Below are 18306 nucleotides of genomic sequence, written 5' to 3' on the forward strand. Positions count from 1 at the left end.
GACCTGTGCAATAGCAAGAAGCCCAGCGTGACCAGTGACACAAACTTATGCTGGGGACCACTTGGGAGAGTGGAAAGCTTTGGTGGAGATGAATGTAGACCATCAACCTAAGTTCAGCATCCTCCTCTAAGCTTTGCAGATGAATCCTAAACAGTCAGCCTCTCCAGATGGAAAAAACAGCAAAAGGCTGAGAGAACCCACAGTCTCCTTTATCAGTATAAAGAGGAATCATAATACCATTTAGCCCCAGGCACAGGCCCAAGCTGTTCCCCCGCCCACTATGGCTGTATTCTGCTATATGAAAAATCGTGAGACTCCAACTCTTACGTTTTTGAAAAATTTATTTTATACTCTTAGAAGCTAAGAACTTTGCCACACATGAACCAAATTCTGAATTGAGGTTCTTCCCTAGTGTATCTACTTCCTTTTGAAATTTTATAAACAAGATTTTATACACAAGAGGTAGCAGAGGAAAATTCCAGTCTGCTTGTTCCAAGCTCAAAAGGTAAACTGCACACACCTCAATGTTAGCAGGGAAGGTGGGGCAGGACAGGGTAAGTTTGATGATACAGCGCTCTAGTTCCTAAAACTGATTGTAGTTGTCAGTGACCGTGTGAGGACTGCAGAAGTCGTGGTGAGATGCCCGCTGGGACACTTGTTTTCTTTCCCAGGATGCCTTCAACGGGCAGAATCGGCCATCCTAAGATCGGCCTCACTAAGGGAGCTTCTTGAGAACACACAGCGTTGAGTTAATTGTGCAATTCCTGCTCTGTTTGCAGACCATTTTGAAAGGTTTATAAAAACATCTTCATCCAAAAAATTGGCAGTAAAAATGACAACTCTTCCAAGGTAAGCCTGTCATAATTGTCACTGTTGTACTACATTTAAAAAAGTCATCAGCAGGTTCACTGACTGTAGCTGTCAGAAATCAAGTGGTTACCAGCAAAGTGAAAACGATGGTCACTGCAGCAACGATGTGAGCAACATGAACCGAAGCATACAATATACACTGTGGGCGATCCTGATGAAGCTTTACAGTGAGGACAGCAGGTGCTGGGGTGTGGAAGGCGTTGTTTCCATAGGAAATAAGGGGACTAGAAGTGGCGATTTCACTCCTGATTTTGGGCTCCTGAGAGTGCAGTGGCCAGCGATGACATCCCAGCACGGATCATCGCCAGCATTTCAAGGTCATGTCCCACACAATCTCTTGGTGAGGATGGGGGTGGAGAGAAGGTGAGGAGAGGGCAGGGGAAACAGTAGGACATGAAGCATTCACGTACTCAAAACCAATGCTGGAACATCACATTTCAAACTGCAAGAACATTGGAACTGTCTGAAGTTTGCCACTCGCCTCTGTCTGTTTCTCTAAGGGTACAGTTCTGCTCTTAAGTGCTGGCCCTTCCATCTTCTTAGCGTGTTTGACAAAGGCCATCACGAGCCTCCAGCAAGTCACAGAATAACAAACTGAAGTCTGAAGGCACAGAAACCCTCACTGTCAGACGATGAAGTGACTGGGCCATGGCGAGAGCACAGCAATGAGACGCCATCTGCCTGGTCACGTGCCCACACAATGCTATAGCAGCCAGATGGGCACTTGGGGGCTGACTGAGCCTCTGTGACTTGGCAAATCTCACTGACAGTGGAAACCTGGCACTTCCTAAAGCTCCCTAGTTCTGTGTACGGTGAGATGAAAATAAGGCAGAACCTGTAACTAAAAGGCAAAACAGGGCTGAAAATGTGAGCAATTCAAAATACAAAATGTACAGAATATTTATGAAATATGTGGGTGTAATTTTTCTCCCCCACCAAAAAGGGAGCTGGTATAAATGAATGAATGGTGCTATACTTTGGAAACACAACTAAATAGATGGTTATTCAATTGCTTTATATTTATTTCTGGGAAAATAAATCTTAAACCTTGACTGTCTTTTCAGTGTTAATTAGTCATGGTGAGGAGAAACAATTCTCAAATTCCTTCTCTGCATTAAAATTACTATGAAACTCACAAGCAGTATGTACCAACTCAAACGGTTAACTTCATATACAACCAATACCAAGGGTTTCAGTAATTCTGTTTAAGCAAAAACAAAGGATTGCAGATCACGTGATTTAAGACTACAGTTTATTCAATATGTCTCCAGGCATTAAAAAGAGAATTTTGTGATGTCAAACTCAGTGAAATTATATCTTAAAGTGCTTTTATTTTGCTGTTTTAAAAATCTGTTTGGGGAGCAACTCATAACTTAAGTGATTGATGTCAGAGAATCCACCCTGTACTTCTGGAGAACACAGCATTTAAAAAATTGCTCTTTTCAATCTCAATTGTATCAGAAAAATACCTTCAAGAGCTTAATATTTCCCAGTTTTTCATCCTGATCCTAGCAACCTTTCATCAAGATTCAAGCTTATGCATAGGGTTCTCATCTAGACCCATCTGAAATTCTATACAAATAGGGAGACATATTAAATACAAAGGTCTGTGTAAATTGACTTCTTTAACTACTATTTTACAATGAAAAGGAATTTTATCACGTTTACATCCTTTTAAATTGGATATTCCTGTTTAATGTTACTGCAAGATTAAAAATTTGCCCCCACATATCTAAAAGCAGCTTGCTTTTTTTCTTAAAATATAAAAACCAAAGGAATTTCTTTTGTAGCATTGTAGAGAAAGCAACAGCTTTATGCTCACTCTTCTATGTTCGTGTAACAAAAAAGTCTGCCACTGGCTTTATTTCTGAAAATCTCCACAGAAATGTGAATCCACATATAGACCGTGCTCCCAGGACAGCTGATCCGCATGCCGGAATCCTCCCACTGCCAAACAGCTCCCAAACCTCCTAGCGCCTAAAAACGCTTTCCTTGAGAAATATGCGATCTGCTGAAGTCACAGCAGCTTTCCCAGTCCAATCTGCAGGCTCTTCCAAAGGGTTCAAGGATGAAATTCTGACTCCAAGAAGGTGCTGAGCATCCAGTATCGTGACTTGACTCTTCTCAGACTGGACATGTGCCTCTAGGGATCAACGTCCTCAAGGTCACTTCTCAACTCGCCTATCATCATGGGCGATTCTGAACCCTGCAGCAAAGAAGAGGAAGAGAAAGTTCAGATGGTTAGAGAAAAGGTTTTCTAAGGCAGCTGAATTGTGTTCTAAAACTTAAACATGTCTTTGGCAATTTACTGCAGTGTTTATCAGAGGGTAAGAAAACATGGTAACTATTACATCTAATATTTGACAACTCATGATTATGTAAAACATACACACTTCTATGCTCTCATTTAGTCAGTGAAACAACCCAGTGACTTGTCTAAAGTCACAACGCTACTCCACACCCATGTGAGAAGACAGAGCAGTGATAAAGCCGGGAGAGGCATTGGTGACTCCTTGCCCTGCACCTGTTAAGAGATGGGCTCTGGGCCACTCCTGGGTCTGAAGGCTGCGTCTGTTACCATCTGTGCGGCCTTTGGCTTACACATGTGGTGATCATTCTGAATACTCACCGTGTGCTGTGGGACTCATCAAGCAGGGGTGGGAAGGAGCAAGGACAGTCTGGAAGTGACGACCTAAACTGAGTGAGAGTTTGGGGTGAGTAGGAGGGGCCTGAGGTGGAAGGAAGAGAGTACATTTGATAAATGAAATTCAGAAAATGGGGTGAGGAGGTGTGCAGGGGCCAGTAGGACTGGGTTGAGGATTCTGGCTTTTCTCCTCATAGCAAAGGAAAGCCTTTGAAAGGTTTTAACGTGTGACCTAGAGAGAAGTAGTAGTGGAGGTGAGGGGATCCTTACAGAGATCAGGAGATGAGGGGCTTAGACAGGTGGAAGAAAGGGATGAGCACTCTTTAAAAGAGAGCTGTCTGGGATGACATGGGGGTGCTGTGTGTGACATAAGGAACACTGACCGAGGACCAGCTTCAGAGGGGGCAGGGAGGAGGGGCTGGGCACGTCGAGTCTGAGGTCTTTAAGATATGCCAAGTAGAGCATGTCAGGAACAAGAGAGATAGCTGTTCACGTCCAGAAATCCAAGGTGGGTGCGGAGAGAGTACTGAGTGTGGGCAGGAGGACACAGGTCGGAGACTCCACGAACCTTTACTGGTGGCCTCGAAGAGGCTGTACTAGGAAGGAGATGGAGAAGGAACAGCTAGAAGGGTTGGAGGAAAACTATGAGAGAGAAGTGTCAGGAAAGCCCCGGAAGAGAGTGTTTCAAACAGGAAGAGCACCAGAGGATGCCAGGGAGTCAGCTAAGATCAGGCCTGAAAGCTGCAGGCCACCTGTCACCCCAACTGCTGAGGTGGAGAGAAGAGGGAGGGAGTCGGAGGAAGAGGCTGAAGAGGGAGTGAGAGATGAGAAAATGGGGAAAGTGAAGTTTAGAGAATTATTCGAAGTTTGGCTGCAAAGAAGAGGAAGGAAGGCAGGGGCAACAGGGAGAGGCTTTGGCAGAATAGAAGAGAAAGCAGTGTGCTGAGACACTGCTGGGAAGGGTCTGGTAGGGAGGGAGCATTCCGGATACTGAAGAGTTACACGCATGCACACAGGCACACTAGACTGCAAAGCTCTGCCAAGACAGGTGGGGATGAGCTTTGGGTGGACAGAGGCAAACTTCCCACTGTCACAGGAGAGGAGATGAGAACAGAGCAGATGCTTGGGAATTAGTGGCCACAGGAGCTCTCCTGTGACCCCTTTTATTTTGTCTGCAAATGAAGCAGGTGATGAGGTAACGTGCGGAGTGACCTTGGGCTAAGTCACATCACTGTGCTGGGCCAGTTACCTTTCTGTAAAATCAGGGTGACAGTTCCTCCACATAGTTATGAGGATCTGAAAGATAACACTTAAAAAAAAGACACCCACTACATCAGCAACATTCATTTAATGGGGCCTATTCTGTACCAAGTACTGTGAAGGGACCACAGAGGAGACTGCTGTTAAGGAAGGTTACAGGCTACTGGAAAGATCTAATAATTACACTGTTCAGTGTTTGCACACAGTGAGTGTTCAATACCTATTTATATTCTTTTTCTACTATCATGATTGGTATTATAACTTTTTTTTTTTTAATAAACATCTAAATTTTCTTGGACTCCCCTGGCAAATAGGTGTATTTCAAGAGCATGGGAGCTTTTCTTTCATGCGTCCATGTTTCCAGGAAGGCTGGTGAGAGCAAAAGAGGGACTTTCAGTAACCTGGCAAAAGAAAGTGAACAAGCTGGAACAAATCCACCTGTGGCCTCCCTTCATCAGGATTACCTGCAGGTTGATTAGGGTGGCCAGCTACAGACACCTCTATGAAGGCCTTGCATTCACTTCCTACTGCAGCACTGCTCAGCCCTATAAACACACGGTTAGTGTGTGCTGAGCTGAGATCACTAGAGGGCAGAGCTGGTGTCTCTTTGGACTCACATTCCAGAGGAGGCATCTTGTTTTCCTGGACGGTGGAAATTCTTTTTGGAAAGCTTAAGAGCAAGGCTGCCCTTTGCACACAAGGACATGCTGACAGTTATACCTGCTGCAGATGCCTGTCTCCGTTCTCATTGGCAGGACTGCTCTCTGACCCATTACTGCTTCCTGATTGCTCTTTTTCATTCAACAAAGCTGTGGCATACGCTAATGTGTCCTGCAGAAGATTCAAACACAAGACGACAAAGTTAAGGGCCATTCAGTGGCAGCAGCAACCACCAGGGAAGACCAACTTTCATTTGGCCTTCTGTGGTACCAGAGGCCTGAGAGTGAGCCTTCATCACAGCCACTAGAACCCCTCAACCTCTGTTCACTTTTGTGACCAGACTGCCCAACCTGTATGACTTTCCTTCTAGGCAAATAATCTGCACATATTTGCATCAGTGTACACCAATCTATTGTCTTTTCATAGAAATTCAACTGTTTCTTCTGCTTATTCTCATTTTCAACTCATACCTCTCTTCTCAGAGGTTGCAGTTTCTGAGAAACACAATGAGAATCCTCCATAAGGGATTTAGATCACACGAATACAAGGGACAACTCTCACCTGAGCTGAAATGGTTCGCTGAAAGGTTTTTCCAGTTGATGTTTCATTAGAGACATTACTCTGTGGTGTCCAATAATGTTCTGACATCTGCGATGAAAGGTCAAGAATGCCATCAGAGGTGACAAGCCCCTGTGAGTTCACAGCTTCTACCATTAGATATTGAGTCTTAAAAGCATCCAAAATAGGGTACAAGTCTACTCAGACCTTCCATCACATAAGGTGATTCAAGACCTCAGTCAAATATTGCTTCTTACGTCATCATCCCTACCTTTTCCCCTATGAAGTTAAGACACATGTATTAAGACAAAGTTAATGCATACAAGATATAAACGGTACCAAATAAACGTTTGAAATCTGAAAACACTTTAAGGTTAGTCTCCATACTCAGTTTCAGAGACTTTTCCTGACAAGATGTGCTGTTATTGATTCCCGTGTTGCAGCTAGAAAGATTCGATGTTCAATTACCTTCTTCTGTAGCCACTGCACAGCCCAGCTCCAGTGGTGGGAATTCTCCTTGAAGTACTCCTTAGCTGCAGGACACCTGGTGACCGAGGAAATTTTTGTTAGCTAAATTCTTTCTTTGCAAATATACTTGTTCCTAGTACTTCTCTATTTTGAAATGTAAATGCTAATTTCATTAAAATTCAGTTGTCTTTATATTTATGATTCTACTTAAATGGGGTTCCGAGAGTAGTCAAATTCATGGAGACAGAAATTAGAATTGCTTCCCCAGTGGCTGGGGGAAGGGAGGAATAGGGAGTTATTCTTCGATATGTACTGAATTTCAGTTTCAAAAGATGAAAAGAGTTCTGGAGCTAGATGATGGTGACAGTTGCACAACAATGTGAATGCACTTAAACTCACTGAACCATACCCTTAAAAATGGTTAAAATCGTAAATTTTATGTTACATACATTTCATCACAATTAAGAAAAAAGAACCTTCATTTTGCAATCAGCCTGTGTTCAAGTTTTCACTCTATGATCCTAGGCATGCCACTTAAACCACCCATGATACATGACTCATACCTGTACTAACTGCATAGGGTTGTTATAAAGATGAACTAACTAAGATAATACAGGCAAGGTTCTTGGCACAGTGCCTGGGTTCACAAACACTCAGGAGCTACAGGTGTGAGAGGCTACTTTGAGGTTAGGGACCTACAGCCTGAAGAGCTGGTAGCTGGGTTACATTACTGAGAGACCTTGAGTTGAAGCTCATGAACTCTTGCTCTTAAGGCTTCCTTCTGACATAGGGTCTGGTGGGTGAGCTTTTCTGGGATTCTTTAAGATCTGCTACTCTTTTAATACTTCCCCTCATATTTTTTTGAGATCATTCTAATAGGTTTCCGTACCTTCCAAGCAGCATGCCCTGACTGAGTCAGATTCTCCAAGTATCAAAACCGGGCACATGTTTTTCTTCTGGTCATACTTGACTTGTAATTAAAACACCATTTCCTCCCTGCATTTAAAGTTGACACTTACTTTTGAGCAAGAGTGACGAGAAATTTAACACACTGGTAGCAGCGACTGCTGTCCACATGATTACTGTGGTGCATCAAAGCTGGAGGAAGAGAAGAGGACACTGTAACAATAAAGCACTCAGCTGAAAGTGGCTCCAAGTAACAAGCTCTCTTGTTCTAAGAACTGACAAACGATTTTAATAAACTGATAAGGAACAACTTAACTAAAAGCATGGCAGTGCTGACTTAACCGAATCTCCAAACTCTAATGGGTAGAAACACTACTTTAAGTATGTTAAGGAAAAACATACATGGTGCCACAAGTTTGACTTTTAGGAGAACTGAACAGGAACAAAACTTTTTACTGCCTGATTATTCACCTAGAGACTTTTCCATTTACCATATTACTGACAGTAGTTATAACACTTTTAGTTTGATAAATGAAATTTTATGATACTAGGGTCAGTGCAGCAATTATCACCTGGTCTGTGTTTTAGGGATTTAACCATAAATATGCCAGGCATGGTGGCTCATGCCTGTAATCCCTGCACTTTGGGAGGCCAAGGCGGGTGGATCACTTGAAGTCACGAGTTCAAGATCAGCCTGAGCAACATGGCAAAACCCTATTAAAAAAATACAAAACTTAGCTGGGCTAGTGGCATATGCCCATAATCCCACCAACTTGGGAGGATGAGGTGAGAGGATCACTTGAGCTCAGGAGGCAGAGCTTGCAGTGATCTGAGATCATGTCACTGCATTCTAGCCTGGATAACAAAGTAAGATCCTGGCTCAAAATTAAAAAAAATAATACTTGGTCCTGCTCTTGAGGAGTTTATAGCTTTTAAGTTCCAGAGAGCCTGTGTACAGCTCTGACTAGAGTACACCATTCCAAAGGGTGGCCTGAAAAGGTGAAGCTACAAAACGTTTTAGCTTAAATCTCCTTTCTACAACAAAAGGAGGCCCTAAGTCTCTTAATACATAGCAAAATCTAAAATAGACTCAGATTAAGTGGAAATACAGATAAATGGTGGGAGTTGCCTAAATTATTCTTAACTAAACCTTTTCTAATAAATAGCTCAGGAAAGTCAACTGAGCCTTCTGAAAAAGAAAGCCCTGCCAAAAAAACTTGAGAGTAGACAGTGAAAATATGATTAAGCTCGCACCATAGGTAAAAAGACATTCACATTCCATGAGCCTGACAACATCCTGAGTCTCAGGTTTCAGTTTTTCTTTCCCCAGTGGCTACAGAGTACATCAGGGAGTGGGTGTTAGCTTGTTGAATAAAGTTCACAGCACTTCTGAATCCTACCTGATCTGGTAAAAGAACCCCTAGCTACACCTTAGTGACTAAAAAAAGGAGAATGTGTAGGGTGAGAAGATCCCTGGGTGTTAATTCTTCTGATCAGAATGAGGGAGCCCAGTGGCCCTGACCAGATTTGTACTGTATGAGTCACTGTAGATCCATGCAGGCGGCAGAACTGGCCAGAACAATAGATTATCCACATATTTACTGTAGACATTTGTGCATAAGGCATACTTGCCTAGTAATCCATTTTCTGTCTCAAACACAAATTTGACTCGCTCTACTTGTATGGGATCTTCAATAACCTGTGAAAGGAAGAAACAAAAGTTAGTAAACGAAAGAAGGAGCCTGTATCATAGCCATGGGTGCTTTTTAAAATAATTCTATTCAAGAGATTAGTTTAGTGTTTATCTACAACAACAACAAAACCAATACAGGACAGGCACAGTGGCTCATAACTGTGATCTCGGCATTTTGCAAGGCCAAGGCAGGAGGATCACTTGAGGTCAAGAGTTCTGAACTAGCCTGGGCAACAAGTGAGACCCCATCTCTACAAAAAAAAAAAAGTTGGGCACAGTGACATGTGCCTATAGTCCCAGCTATTTGGGAGGCTGAGGCAGAAGGATAACTTGTGCCCAGGAGTTTAAGGCTACAGTGAGCTATGACTGTGGCTCTAGCCTGGGTGCCACTGCACTCCAGCCTGGGCAACAGAGGGAGACTCTGTCTCAAAAAAAAAAAAAAAGGAAAGAAAACAAAAATAAACCCAATACAAACAAATATTACATCACTGCCATATATCTCAAATATATCTTAAAACTATGATCAAAAACTATTAAGTAATACTTAAAGATCCATTCATTTCCTACATATGTGTTGCTATCAACTAGATCTACAGTTCTCTGTGGGTTATGAGGACATATACTCTACGATCCTAAGGATAAAAGGTTTAGGCTTTAACTTGCTTACAAAAATGTGAAGTTCTGCTATCAGAGCTGTATTTCTAGTTCTCAGTTCTGAACTGTGCATGGTATATAAACTACCAATATATACATTGTTCATCTATCAACAAAAGGTTTGATAGATATTTGTTTGTTGTTGATGGATTAAGAATACACAGTCCTCGGTGGCTCAAGCCTGTAATCCCAGCACTTTGGGAGGCTGAGGCGGGTGGATCACGAGGTCAAGAGATCAAGACCATCCTGGTCAACATGGTGAAACCCCGTCTCTACTAAAAATACGAAAAATTAGCTGGGCATGGTGGCGCGTGCCTGTAATCCCAGCTACTCAGGAGGCTGAGACAGGAGAATTGCCTGAACCCAGGAGGTGGAGGTTGCAGTGAGCCGAGATCGCGCCATTGCACTCCAGCCTGGGTAACAAGAGCGAAACTCTGTCTCAAAAACAAAACAAAACAAAACAAAAAACAAACAATACACAGTCCTACCCCTAAGGAGCAATAATCTACCAAAGTTTGTAAAAGCATTAGAACCAAGAGGAGGTAAAGAACTTGAAAAGTAAGCTTTTAATAAATGGCACCCATGATGTCTTTTCTTACTCAAAACTCTTTATTAAATGCCCAGTCTGTGCCAAGCCCTCTATGAAGTATAAGGAATCCAAAGGAAACTCAGGCGCTCACTCTCTATGGAACCTCTGGATCAGGCTCACGTAACTCATAACCAGTCACCAAATCCCACTGATTCTCTTTCCATAATACCTCTTGACCTGTCTGTCCCTTGCCCCACCACAGGCCTTGTTATTTCACACTTAGAATATTCCCAGACTCCTGAATGGTCTTCCAATTCCCAATCTTGTATCCTTCTTTAGTCCATCCTTCAATGTAACTGCCAGAGGATTTTTTTCCCCTGCTCTTCATACTTCTGAAACTGGAAAGCATCCTACAAATGGTTACATTTCAGTTTCATAGCCCTTAAAAATATTTTCAGTAGTACATATATACAATCAATAGTGTCTGAGATTTGATGATAAACTGTAAAGCCAGAAATTCACCTCTGAGGATGACTGTAAGGTTTAACCCTAATAACCTTTGCGCTAACACAATGCCTTCTCCACTGGGAGGCCCTGGCAAGGGTTAACCATCACCTAGCACTCCCCTTCACTCTGCACTACAGCTGCCTGTGCACTTACCTCACTCCCTCACTCAACTGTGAGCTCTGAGGAGGTAGTTTTACCACTGCTCACCTCTAAACCAAATGCATTAAACACGTGACTGACGTGAAGAAGACTCAATAAATGCAGACCAAATGAATGGAAAAACAATAAAAAGACATAATTTTTTATTTATAAACACGTGTTGATTAATACATTCCTAAATAAAAGTGAATCAGAACAGTTATGACTTACCAATATTTCATGAAGTAGTTGGAACGTATTCTTTAACTCATGGGGTGGAGCCGTTTCTAGTTGGTTCTGAAATATTTTTTAAAAGCATAAAAATTTCAGTGGAAAAGGCAATAAATGATGTTGGATCCAAACCCTAGTTCTATCACCATCTGGCTGACCTTGAGCAAGTCAACTCCCCTTTCCGGGCCTCAGTTTCTCAAATGCTAAAGCTGGAATTGAAATGAACAACCTCTAAGGTCCTTCCAGCTGCAACACTCTGATACTTCACTATGAAATTAGGAAGGAGGAAAGAGAAGAGATTTCAAGTCACTAAACAGATCTGATTTTACATATGTCCATGTCCTAGCGTGTTTTCCAGAATATGCTGGTAGAGCTACAAAAATACAAATGAGAAGCTGGGTGCAGTGGCTCACGCTTGTAATCCCAGCACTTTGGGAGGCTGAGGCGGGCAGATCACCTGAGGTCGGGAGTTCGAGACCAGCCTGACCAACATGGAGAAACCTCATCTCTACTGAAAATACAAAAATAGCTGGGTATGGTGGAGCATGCCTGTAATCCAAGCTACTCAGGAGGCTGAGGCAGGAGAATCGCTTGAACCTGGGAGGCAGAGGTTTTGGTGAGTGGAGATTGTGCCACTGCACTCCAGCCTGAAACTTGGTCCAAAAAGGAAAAAAAAAAAAAACAGATGAGAATACTCTGAGTTAAGGATGCTATGAACAAAGTACATAAAAAGTCAGCTTATTAAACAGAAAAATGTGCCAAGATATACTAAGTGAAAAAGGTAAAATTCATAAAACACACTCCCCTTCAGCCACTTTAGTAACATTTATTATGTATAAAAGGTGGGAAAGACCATTGTGTTAAAATACCACACATCCAAGAGGCCAGGTACAGTACTAAGTAAGCACTCCGCCTATTATACCACCTCAGCAAATCCTCACAACCTGTGAAATCAGTCACAGAGGAGGAAACTGCCCAAGGGCATATAATTAGTAACTAGCAAAGAGAGGAAATTAATAACTTCTGACATAGGCCTGTACAGAAAAGGCTGAGGGCAAAACATATTGTAGTAAGAGTCTAAAGACATAATCCACTAATCGCCTGCTTCTTGTTAACACTACATGTATCACCACTATAAATAGTGGTGCAGAAAAGAAGGCATGCAGAAATTCTGTGGGCAGAAACTAATATATACACAGTGTAAATGCATACAAAGAGGCCTGGAGGAAAACAGCAATGTAACGGTGTTGGTCCCTGGGGTAGAGTGGGCAAGGATGACTGGTGGTGACCAGAGTAGACTTTGGTCTCATTTCCCTTTTATTTATTTATTTATTCTTTTCCCAGCCTATATTTTTTCTTTTGGCCTCATTTCTATGCTTAAATTCTCCCCAAAGAGAGTGTAGTAATTTATCTATGTAATTAAAAATTAAAGATTAAAAATGAATCAAAATGAGCCTATGCTATTATGATTAGGAGAAACAATTTCCGAGAACAAGCACACTGCCTTGGGGCAAACAGATGCTCTCCTAGAGTCTCACATAAAGGCTACCTGGCTATAACTAGGTTAACTGAGGTCCTACCTTAATGAAATGCAGCATTGTGAAGGAAAAATGCTCATTACAGAAACAGCAGTACACCACCATCTCAATGAGCGCCAAGAGCGAACCCGTCAGCTCCCGCAAAGCAAACATGACCTGGTGGGAGGACATAACAGAGTCAGCTCTTCATGTCACAGCTAACAGTCCATCTGTTGTTGCTGCCTTTAACTCAAATCTACCCAGATTTTAAGATAATTAACACTGCCTCAAAACAGGGTTTCTTAACTGTGAGAAGTCTATAGATAGATTCCAGGGTGTCTAAGCCTGACTGAAATTTTAAACAACTTTGTGAAAATGTGCACTTTTTTCCAGGAGTTGTTTCCATCAGCTTTTCAAAGCAAAAGCTCCCATAATTAAAATAATCAGCAATTTACCCAAAAAATATTAAGCCAAAAAAAGATGTATTAAATAGCACGACACTGTTGATTTACTTAAAAACAAAACAGAATTATATTGTTCATAGATTCACATATGTGTAAATCAGTTAGGAAAGAAGGACTGGAAGATGGTGTCCATAGCTGGGGCGGCTCTGTTGGAAGGGGAGGGTCGGATTGAGGATTGAGCCACACAAGCGCCACGATGGAGAGCTGAGAGCAGCCCACCCCATACTCCTGAGGTTTAACAACATGTGTGGTTCACAGTTGTACTATTCCAGGACCATGGACACACAAGAGAGATTGGGGTCAAAACCTCTACAATGAATGCAATGATTTTGATGGGTGAAGTGCCATTTACCTCCCTCTGGGGCCCTAATTGGTAGGTGGCTGGGCTGAACTTGGAGGTCTGGACCTTGGCTGAAGGGAGGACTAATAATATTCTCTTCCACCAATTATTCTTTTTGACATATAAGAAAACTTAATTTGAAAGAATAATTTCTTCTCTTAACAATACTCTTCATGTCAAATGCAACTAATAACAAAAAGCAATTTTCCTCAAATAGGAGAAAAAATGGCTTTAGAATAACAAGTACATACCTCTAACAGGTAAGGTTTCCCTTCAGACATGAACAACAAGGCTTCTACCTCCTCATGGAGGGGCAGCAGAGGGCTTGAGGGAGCAATGCTAATGGGTGGTCGTTGCTTAAATACGCCAGGAGCTTTAGGAGACCAAAGAAACAAAACAGAACCTGTCTCACCTGGTGTTACTCCACAGAATACACACCCATAAGGAAATGTGCCTGCTTCAAGACTTGCACACACACGGAGTACGCACACAAGCAGATCCCTCACAGTCTAGAGGATACCTAGTGATTCCACTTGATAATATCTCAAAGAGGTAAAAATATAAATAGTCCATGAAATAGTGCCGAAAGCTGCCACTGAAGAGGTGGAGAAGACACTTTTGTTCCTCAAACAACTGTTCCCGAATAATGGCCAACACCAACTATGCTAAGCAGAATCAACCATATGGAAAGAGTTATCTCATTCGCCAGAAAAATCAGAATGCATACTTTAATTTTCTTTTTCTTTCTTTTTTTTTTTTGAGACGGAGTTTCACTCTTGTTACCCAGGCTCGAGTGCAATGGCGCGATCTCAGCTCACTGCAACGTCCGCCTCCTGGGTTCAGGCAATTCTCCTGCCTCAACCTCCTGAGTAGCTGGCATTACAGGCACGCGCCACCATGCCCAGCTAATTTTTTGTATTTTTAGTAGAGACGGGGTTTCACCATGTTGACCAGGATGGTCTTGATCTCTTGACCTCGTGATCCACCCGCCTCGGCCTCCCAAAGTGCTGGGATCACAGGCTTGAGCCACTGTCTGGACTCATGAAATTAGGTAGCTTTGTCTTTTTAGATGAGTCAGAGTTTAGTAAGCAAACTCTACCTCATAACCATCCAAGTGTTCCTCTAATGTCCCTTTAGACAATAAACATTTCTCTGTCAGAATGATGCTCTCTGTTTTTTAGTTTCCTGCCATTAGATCTTCCTAGCAGCTTCTGGGGCTGAGCTTGCATTTATGCCTTGGCTTCTATGCTACTAACTAGCTATACGACGTTGTGGAGGTTACTCAACCTTTCTGTATCTTAGTCTTTGCATCCATAGACTGGGACGAACACTCCTCATAGGTTTGGTATGGGGATAAAACACACTGTTGTGCTTTAAACAGAATAAATTTAAAGCACAGCACATAGAAAACACTGAAAAGCTGTTTGGTTGTATTATTACTACAGTTGTTGTTACTATCATGACAAGGCCTGGGAAGAGTATAAAAACAGTACACACATAGGTTAGAACACTGGATAATCATATAGGACAATTGTGTTTTTGGTGGATTAAATGTTGACTGTGCTACTAGTTCTGGGAGACAAAATGGAAAATGCTACCAACTATATCTTACATACAAATGTATTTTGATGATGTGACTTATTTCTGTATCCCCTTTGTTTTTACAAAGTACTTTATCTCCTTATCTTATAATACCTGGGGAATTATGTTTTTAGTCTTTTGCACTGAAGATCAGAACAATTAGGTGGCTTGGTCAGGTTCACATAGCTAGAAGACTCGAGCCTATACCATGGCTATTTCCCCACAGTATCAGCTCAAATTAAGGTGACAAATGAGCCTTTAATCCTAGAGAGTTATTAAAAAAAAATACTTACATACCCTTTCACCTCCCCCAAATAAATGACTCATTTTCTCTTAGGACAAACTAGTAAAATATTACAAAGTTTAACATAAATTCAAACAAAAATTTTAAGTGAACCTCAACTAGCAAGTAGTCAAATGAGAAACAAGGGAAATTCACTTAATTGCTAATATTATTACTCCCCAAGCTAGACAAATTCAATACCTCTTTATTTTAAGATATGTTAAGCTTACCAACATTCCTTTGGGATGAGACATCTGAATGCAAAACAAGTAGTGCCACTGTATTGTGAAGATTCCCAAATTCTCGTGCTTGTGCTGAACTCCATCGACGTATCTGTCATCGGAGAAGATAAAGTGGCTATCAGTGTTTTCGTTAGAAACAATATGAAGAGGAAGGGAGAGGGTTTGCTGGCTCATAATATTCTGGGCTTGAATTATTTCTCAATGCTTGTAGAAGAGGTCAAAGTACAAAAAACCCACAGGTTTAAAGCCAGCTCAAAGGGTTCTATTAACCCATGTTCTAAAACCAGTCCCTTCAGGTATTCACTTTAGGTACTGAGTGCTTACAATGTGCCAGGTAATCTTCCTGGGCCTCAGTATAACGCAAAAAACCCTGAGGCTGGAGATCTGCAGGTCTGGCCCTGCCTCTACCACCCACTGTGCTGTATAATGTGGGTGAATTCTTCACCACAACAATATCTGAGTTCTTCATGTACTGGCAGAGATAAGGCTACCTCCTTTTTCTGCCTACTTTGTGATTTTGAGGACCAAATGAAATACTAAAAGTGAAAATGTTTTCAAAAGTAAAAATGTGCTCTATAAATGCAAAACAGTATTAATTACATGTGTAGCTGAATTATAGTGAATTTAAATCAATTGCTAGTGTCAATATGGAAGAGCTTGAAGTGGAAAAGGGATACTGTAAGTCTCAACATAAGATCAACACACAGAGCACATGACGGTGTCAGCACTTGTTTTTTAACACTGAAGAGGAAGCTGGGAGGAAGCCTAGGCTGAAAATCTGTCTTTTGTAGCCTGTGCAATGTGTTACATACAGTGGAAAAGGCTCCGGCTTTGACACCAGCAGAGCTGGGTCTGAATCCCTGCTCCACCAATGCATTAGCTTTGTGACCTTGGACAAGTTACTTAACATCTCTGAGCTTTAATCCTTGCCTGAAAATGAGAATGAAGCTGCTTAATTTTACAGAATTGTGAGTAACAAAGTATACCACCATAAAGTGATCAGTTGTATCGAGTACATAACAAGTGCTCCATAAATAATAGTACTTCTCACCACCGCATGTTAGCATTTCATGTATTTTCAGTCTATCAAACAAAATATAATGGATGGGAGAAACACAGCATTAAAGGAATTTCCAACAGGAGAGTTGGTTTTGGATACATTCAACCCTATTATGACAAAATAACCTCAGTAAGCTGAGGCAGGCAGATGGCTTGAGCCCAGCAGTTCGAGACCAGCTTGGGCAACTTGGTGAAACCCTGTCTCTACACGAAATACAAAAATTAGCCAGGTGTGGTGGCATGTACCTATAGTCCCAGCTACTACGGGGCAGAGGAGGGAGGATCGCTTGAGCCTGGAAGGTCTAGGCTGCAGTGATCCTTGATCACACCACTGCCTCCAACCTGGGTGACAGCAGCCTAGTGACAGAGTGAAACCTTGTCTCAAACAAACAACCACCAGAAAAACCCCAAACAACTACCTTTTCATCTGAATAAGAGTATTTATTTTATCTGCAATATCATTCAGTTTATAACAGCACAACTTCGCATTCGAATTCTGACTGTGTTTTCAGCATCTGACTTAAAAGGACCAGTACCCAAATAGTCTTATTCATAGCCCCAGAGAGGAAGTAGAAGACCCCAATGCCACCTATTCCTTAAAGGTTTTTGAAACCCCCTCCCCAGTCAGAATCCATCTTTCCCTCTTATGACACTCACACTTCACATTTTGATTGACATTCTAGTTAGTAATTTCCATGGGTTATTAGACTAAATCCTATGGAGAAGTTGTAAAAATAACTCCAGAGAATTTTAAAGTCTCTATTGTATTAGTGCTTAGAATTTTATGAAATTAAAAAAATTCACCTACGAAAAGAAACAGTGGCTATGAAAACCATAGCCATTCCACTAGAAACATAAAAGCAGTCCTTACCTGATTGTTTTGCCGACTGGCCCCTAGGAGAAAGCTGACCATGTGCCTCAGAGCTGAATGCCTCAGAAGAAGATCTCCAGCCCTGATACCTTGCTGTCACAAGATATTGGGAATAACAAATTATATTTCTATAAAGACAGAAATTTGTTTTAACAACACAGCTAAATAATAAGTTTTAGGGAGTCAATGTATTTTTAAAAAATAGTATTTCTGTGTAGAAAGTACTTGTTAAAATCTAATTAAAAAAACTCCTGAGCCTCACATTAGTTCACAATAACTACTGAACAATTAACTCCTAGTTTTAATGCAGAGTTTTACTGCTATCAATGAGCAACTATACTCACCTTATCAGAATTCTTACATGTAATATAATTCACAAGCTTTTTAAGAAGAAACATAATAAAAAACATATAAAACTTTACTAACCAGTCTGAAAACTTTTTAGAGTATAAATCCTCTGTATTAGGAAAATATATTAGGAAAGAAATTATTTACCTTTTGTACAAAAGTGTTGAACAGGAAAAAGTACTGAGCACAGTTTTTACAATTTTCCGGAACGTCTTTATCCAGCAGAGCAAGTAGTACCTCCAGCAACTGATGAAGGCTTTTTAACTGGTTAGAGGAAAGATAAAATTACATGAAGAAAAAGAACATAAGACAGACATTTATAACAGGATTCATTTGAGGTAAATCATCATAAGAAAAAAAGGAAAGTCTGATTGATACAATCCAGTTTCAGATTCAGATGGACTTATGCTTTGAAGAGCAAAAACAGAATTAACCATTTTACCTTCCAGAGAAAGATTGGTACCATAGCAATACTTAAAAGAA

General features: G+C 41.4%; 1 protein-coding gene across 8 annotated transcripts in view; it reads right to left on the reverse strand.

Moving 5' to 3' along the window:
• Positions 1–323: 323 nt before the first annotated feature.
• USP24 (ubiquitin specific peptidase 24) overlaps positions 324–18306 on the reverse strand; it is a 154449-nt gene continuing 136466 nt past the window's right edge. For 5 of the 8 annotated variants that reach the window (XM_078331960.1, XM_054236291.2, XM_078331958.1 and 2 more), the window contains 13 exons: positions 17971–18087; positions 17476–17568; positions 15534–15636; positions 13691–13812; positions 12699–12812; positions 11119–11184; positions 8999–9065; positions 7480–7558; positions 6461–6536; positions 5996–6082; positions 5495–5605; positions 3500–3567; positions 324–3076 (listed from right to left, as the gene is read on the reverse strand). In XM_078331960.1, coding sequence (XP_078188086.1) covers positions 3058–3076; positions 3500–3567; positions 5495–5605; positions 5996–6082; positions 6461–6536; positions 7480–7558; positions 8999–9065; positions 11119–11184; positions 12699–12812; positions 13691–13812; positions 15534–15636; positions 17476–17568; positions 17971–18087 — 1122 coding nt within the window. In that variant the 3' untranslated portion in view covers positions 324–3057. The remainder of the gene's footprint in view (positions 3077–3499; positions 3568–5494; positions 5606–5995; positions 6083–6460; positions 6537–7479; positions 7559–8998; positions 9066–11118; positions 11185–12698; positions 12813–13690; positions 13813–15533; positions 15637–17475; positions 17569–17970; positions 18088–18306) is intronic. The other 3 variants (XR_013520109.1, XM_035251616.3, XM_078331959.1) reach the window with 1 other exon arrangement.

Source organism: Callithrix jacchus, chromosome 7 (genome assembly GCF_049354715.1).
Source record: "Callithrix jacchus isolate 240 chromosome 7, calJac240_pri, whole genome shotgun sequence".
NCBI lineage: Eukaryota > Metazoa > Chordata > Mammalia > Primates > Cebidae > Callithrix > Callithrix jacchus.